This window comes from Larimichthys crocea, chromosome II, assembly GCF_000972845.2.
Source record: "Larimichthys crocea isolate SSNF chromosome II, L_crocea_2.0, whole genome shotgun sequence".
Taxonomy (NCBI): Eukaryota; Metazoa; Chordata; class Actinopteri; family Sciaenidae; genus Larimichthys; species Larimichthys crocea.
Genome location: NC_040012.1, coordinates 1,303,204 through 1,308,581, shown reverse-complemented (window position 1 = coordinate 1,308,581; position 5,378 = coordinate 1,303,204). Strand labels below are relative to the sequence as shown.

Genomic DNA, 5,378 nt, shown 5'->3' with positions numbered 1-5,378 from the left:
AGAGAGAGAGAGACAGAGAGAGAGAGAGAGAGAGAGAGAGAGAGAGAGACAGAGAGAGAGAGACAGAGAGAGAGAGACAGAGAGAGACAGAGAGAGAGACAGAGAGAGAGAGAGACCAGATCAGCTAATCCAGGCCAAAAACTTCTGTTCAATCATCTTAAAGTTCAGAGGACAGAGGACACTCAGAGGACAGAGGACACTCAGAGGACACACAGAGGACAGAGGACACTCAGCGTACACACAGAGAACAGAAGACACACAGAGGACACTCAGAGGACACACAGAGGACAGAGGACACACAGAGGACACTCAGAGGACACACAGAGGACAGAAGACACTCAGAGGACAGAAGACACTCAGAGGACACTCAGAGGTCCTCCACTTAGATTCATCACATCAGAAATAAAACGAAACCAAGATACGGACACGTTCAAAAGATGAATTCAGAATAACGTCTGAATTAACTGACCGTAACTGACCAATCAGGACGGAGTTCTTCCCTCAGGTGATCTTACCTGACGTAGAGCGACCTCTTCTGACTCGTCCGTAAAGATCCAGAACCAGAACTGATGCTGCTGTTCATCATCTGCTCTCGCAGGTCGTGGATCTTCGCCTCAAACCGACTGTACTCTGGACAGGAAGCAAAATTCACACTTTGATTCAAGACCATTCTTTGATTTCAAGGAAGTTTTCCAGGACTTTCCAGGACCCCTGACCCTCCTGACAGTGGATATATGAGCTCACCCTCCGGCCTGTAGTGGGCGATGATGGTCACCGTCTGCCCGGCGTTCTTCAGGGCGGCGGCAGCCTGCTCGTGGGTGGCGTTACGGAGGTCCACGCCGTTCACCTGGAAACAGACACACACACATTACTGATGCTATTTGTGTGTGTGTGTGTGTGTGTGTGTGTGTGTGTGTGTGTGCGCACATACAGACACGAGGCGGTCTCCTTTCCTCAGCTCTCCGCAGAGGTCAGCCGGTCCTCCGGCGAGGATGAAGGAGATGAAGATCCCCTCTCCGTCCTCTCCGCCCACGATGTTGAAGCCCAGCCCGGTGGCTCCTCTGTGCAGCACCACCTTCCTGGGCTCCCTGTTGGACCACACAGCTGTCAATCACCCTGACATCACATGACCACACAGCCAATCAGATCAGCAGACACCACAGAGGCTCGCTGACCCAGGCTGGACTGAAGACAACCTGCCAGTCCATCCACAAGAACTACAACAAGAACCAGGATCAGAACTGTGCGTGTGTGTGTGTGTGTGTGTGTTTTGTCCTCACCGGGTGACCTCGTCGTCTCCCAGCATGCTCTTTGGGGTCGGGGAGAAGCGTCCGGACGATGCTGGAGGTGGCAGAGGCTGACTCAGGAAGTTGGGCGGGCTGATATGATTCTCCATGTGCTGAGAGTACGCTGCAACACACACACACACACACACACAGGTTAACGTACAGGTGTGTGTACAAACAAACATCTGTGTGCTCTCTGACACGCTTACTCCGAGCAGCAGTGTGTGTGTGTGTGTGTGTGTGTGTCAGCTTCTGATCAGACACCTGTCGGCTCCTGTTACCACCTGATTGGACGAGGCCGGAAGCCACTGAGGAGGTCGTAAACTGGTTTCAGTCCCTCTGACGTGTCTCTGCTGGTTTCGGTCCCTCTGACGTGTCTCTTCTGGTTTCGGTCCCTCTGACGTGTCTCTGCTGGTTTCGGTCCCTCTGACGTGTCTCTGCTGGTTTCGGTCCCTCTGACGTGTCTCTGCTGGTTTCGGTCCCTCTGACGTGTCTCTGCTGGTTTCGGTCCCTCTGACGTGTCTCTGCTGGTTTCGGTCCCTCTGACGTGTCTCTGCTGGTTTCGGTCCCTCTGACGTGTCTCTGCTGGTTTCGGTCCCTCTGACGTGTCTCTGCTGGTTTCGGGCCCTCTGACGCGTCTCTGCTGGTTTCGGTCCCTCTGACGTGTCTCTGCTGGTATCTGGTCCCTCTGACGTGTCTCTGCTTGGTCAGGTTTCTGGGTCTGGGTTCAGGTCGTCCTGACTCTGCTCTCTCACTCAGAAGTCAGAGCAGTTCCTCCGTCATGACCTCAGATCTTCGTCCACTGTGGCAGGATATCATCATATATACTGCTGCCCTCCTTCTCCACCCTCCTCCGTCAGTGTTTGTGGATTAGCAGCTCGACACTCGCTGAGTGGATTTGTTGTCGTCCTTCACGCAGAGGGGGGTCACATGGCTGATGCTGGCTGTATCCATGGTGACACGTTGATCTACGTGAGCGATGGTGTCATGATGCCGTCATCGTGCTCAGGTGTGGTCACACTTAAAGTCTTTGTCCTGATGGTCGGACCGTCAGGTGATCAGCTGATCATCAGAACAGCTTCAGTGGTGGAGTCCTGATCTCATCACGTCTCCGTCATTTGATCGGTCAGATCTTCAGACAGTCTGCTGTCGTTCACGTTGTTGTCACCTGATCCTGGAGAATTTATCGGACTTTAATTGATTTATTATTAACTCTGTTTTAGATCATCATCGATCATCTGCAGCTGGAAATTCAAAATCTAATCAAACACAAAGAATCACTGAGTGACGGTTAGTTCTCAGACTTCATGTCCACTGCAGGTCCTCTTTATTTAGCTTCAGTCTGAATGAAGTTAACGAGTTAATTAAGACGATCTTAGTTTGAAAGAAAGAGACAAACTTTTGTTTTTCTGTTAGATTTTTTGGACATTTTGTGATTTTAATTTATTGGAATAAAAGTCGCTGTCGTGTTATTCTGTGCATCCATTGTAAAGACAGGACGTGGCGTCTGTCAGGGAAGTCGACATGAAGAGTTTGATGTGCTGAAGTGAAGCTTCCTGTGACTCATCTGATGACTTCATCTCCGTCTCCTGGACGGACCGCTGAGCTGGACGTGGTTCCTCCTGTCCTCACCGCTCCAGCATCACTTTGTCCTTCAGCGTCTCCACATTAAGGTTCGTCGAGGGAGTCGTTGGGAGCCGATCCAGAGCTCGTGCTCTGATCGAGCTCCTCCTCGCCTCGCCTTTGAGACGTGTTGTTTCGCTGGGGAACCATCGAAGACACGCCGCCGTCCCCGATGAACTCAACGCTAATTCAGGGTCAAAGGCAGAAAGTCAGGCGGCCCGTGTCTGAACCAGGACCTGCTAATCTGCTCTGTTACAGACCTCCATCAGAGGATTCATGTCCTTGTTTGGCTGATTGAGGACGAACGTCAGCAAGAGAGCACAGAGGGTTCATTACTCTGAGTGTCTTTACTCTCTGACCGTCTGTGAACGTTACTCACCTGGACCTCAAACAGACCGCAGCACATTTTAAACACAGAGCAGGTCTGAACGCCCGCCGAGCCTCGACAGAGACCACCACGTCACCACAGATTAAAGGTTAAATTAAAGAGCGGCATCACTCACAGTTGGTGAGGTCGGGCGGGGCGAAGCTGTCGTTCATGAAGACACTGTTGGGTTTAGCCACTTTCAAGTAGACCACGTCAGGAGTGTTTTTCAAGGCAGTGACGGCGTGTTCGTGGCTCACCTCCTCCAGGCAAGCACTGTTCACCTGAACACAGAGAGAGGAGACACGTCATCGCCTGAACGTTCATCAGCTGGTTTTCCTTCAGAGAAGAAGAGAAACCATCTGACAAATGTTATCATGTTAGTTTGGTAGAAAACATCTGACAGCAGACAGGAAGAAGATTTAAGGACTCATAACTACGATAACAGAAGAAGATGCAACGTCAGATCTTAAAAACAGTTTACTACTCGTCCTGATCAACATTTAGCCTGAGACACAGTGTGTTCTGTCTTCAGTCCCCGTCCCGTCCGATAAAGACTCTTACAGCCAGCAGTTTGTCTCCGATCTGCAGCCTCCCGTCTTTATGTGCAGCGCCTCCTTCGATGATCTTGGTGACATAGATGCTGTTGTCGCCCGGGATGTGCTGGTTCCCCACGCCGCCCGCTATACTGAAGCCGAGACCTGGACCAGAACCAGAAGTGTTAGAGCGTTACAGTAGCGTTTAGAAAACATCAGCCAAACATTCAGGAGCTGCTGCTAATTTAACAGCAGCACAAATCAGGACACGTTAATGCACAGAGGCGTATTTTGGGATGTTTCCGTGGAAACGCAGGCTTTGTTCTTGAGCCTGAATAATCATGAAGCCGCGACATCCAACCACACCTCCATCAGGGCGCTCCACCTTCAGCCTGAACATTTTAAAGATGGATTTGGAAGACGCTGCGTTACCTTTGGGCCCTTTCACCAGTTTGATCTCCATCACTTTCTCTGAGACCGGTTTCCTCCTGCGGACGTAGAGTCGGACCAGCGAGCCGGCCTCCTTCAGCGCCTCCACGGCTCGGCTGTGGGTCACGTCCCGAACATCCACCTCGTTCACTCTCAGGATGACGTCGTTGACCCTGAAGGGGAGGACGTTTAGTTTAACGTCAGAACATCGAACGTTCCAGAGATGCAAAAACAGTTTCAAGACACAGCGAGGACGCCTCGCCAAGGATCTGACCTTTAATGAAGTGAACGAAAACCCACGCCACGACATCATCACCTCATTTTAAACTGCAGCACCAGCGTCACAGCCTTCATGTTTAACACTGCGTCACATCAGCAGTCACAGAAACGTCTGTACGTTAGTGACGAACACATAAATACATAAACTCTGTTAAACTCAGTCTGACGGTCCGAGCTGAACCTGAGCTTTCAGTCAGACACATGAGCCTCACGATGACTGACAGTTCAACACAGGCGACCTGAGACTGAAGCAGGACCACCAGCACCACCATCATCATCACCTGGATCAGGTGTGTCAGCCTGCTGCATTATGAATGAAGCAGTGAAAGGCGGCGGGACGCTGCAGGGGATTCTGGGTGAACGACACAAGCTCTTAACTAATGACGAACAGCTTGAGAAGGACGGGACGTGAACTCAGTTCTTATCTGATAAAATATCACGTTTAAGGTCCGGACCTGGACCTGGACCTGATCCTGGACCATCACGGTGAACGCTGAAGCAGACTCACCTGAGCCGTCCGTCCTGGGCTGCGGCTCCTCCAGGGATGACTTTGGTGATGAAGATGCTGGGGTCTTCACCGATGTGGGGGTTGTCAGTGCCGCCCGCGATGCTGAAGCCCAGTCCAGAGTTACCCTGGATACCACGACGATCGCCATGACGACCACAATAAAAACAAACAAAACACGTCAACAGAAGCATCGGGTTACAAACAACAACCTGTGACACTACACTGTTGGTGTGATCAATTCCTGAAACTTCCTGCGGGTGTCAGAAAAGTAAATGTGAGTGAAGTCCGTCTACGACACAAACAAACATTTAGACATGTAAGACGTCCCGCAGGTCTGTGAGGACGCCGGTTAA

The 5,378-nt window shown here is 51.2% G+C and overlaps 1 protein-coding gene across 1 annotated transcript in view; it reads right to left on the bottom strand.

Moving 5' to 3' along the window:
* The window catches only part of dlg1b (discs large MAGUK scaffold protein 1b), a 73,544-nt gene that overhangs the window by 11,914 nt on the left and 56,252 nt on the right, over positions 1–5,378 (bottom strand). Inside the window, exons 10-17 of the mRNA XM_027291530.1 lie at positions 5,026–5,150; positions 4,242–4,411; positions 3,838–3,974; positions 3,413–3,557; positions 1,281–1,410; positions 932–1,088; positions 745–847; positions 516–630 (exon numbers count right to left, since the gene is read on the bottom strand). Coding sequence (XP_027147331.1) covers positions 516–630; positions 745–847; positions 932–1,088; positions 1,281–1,410; positions 3,413–3,557; positions 3,838–3,974; positions 4,242–4,411; positions 5,026–5,150 — 1,082 coding nt within the window. The remainder of the gene's footprint in view (positions 1–515; positions 631–744; positions 848–931; positions 1,089–1,280; positions 1,411–3,412; positions 3,558–3,837; positions 3,975–4,241; positions 4,412–5,025; positions 5,151–5,378) is intronic.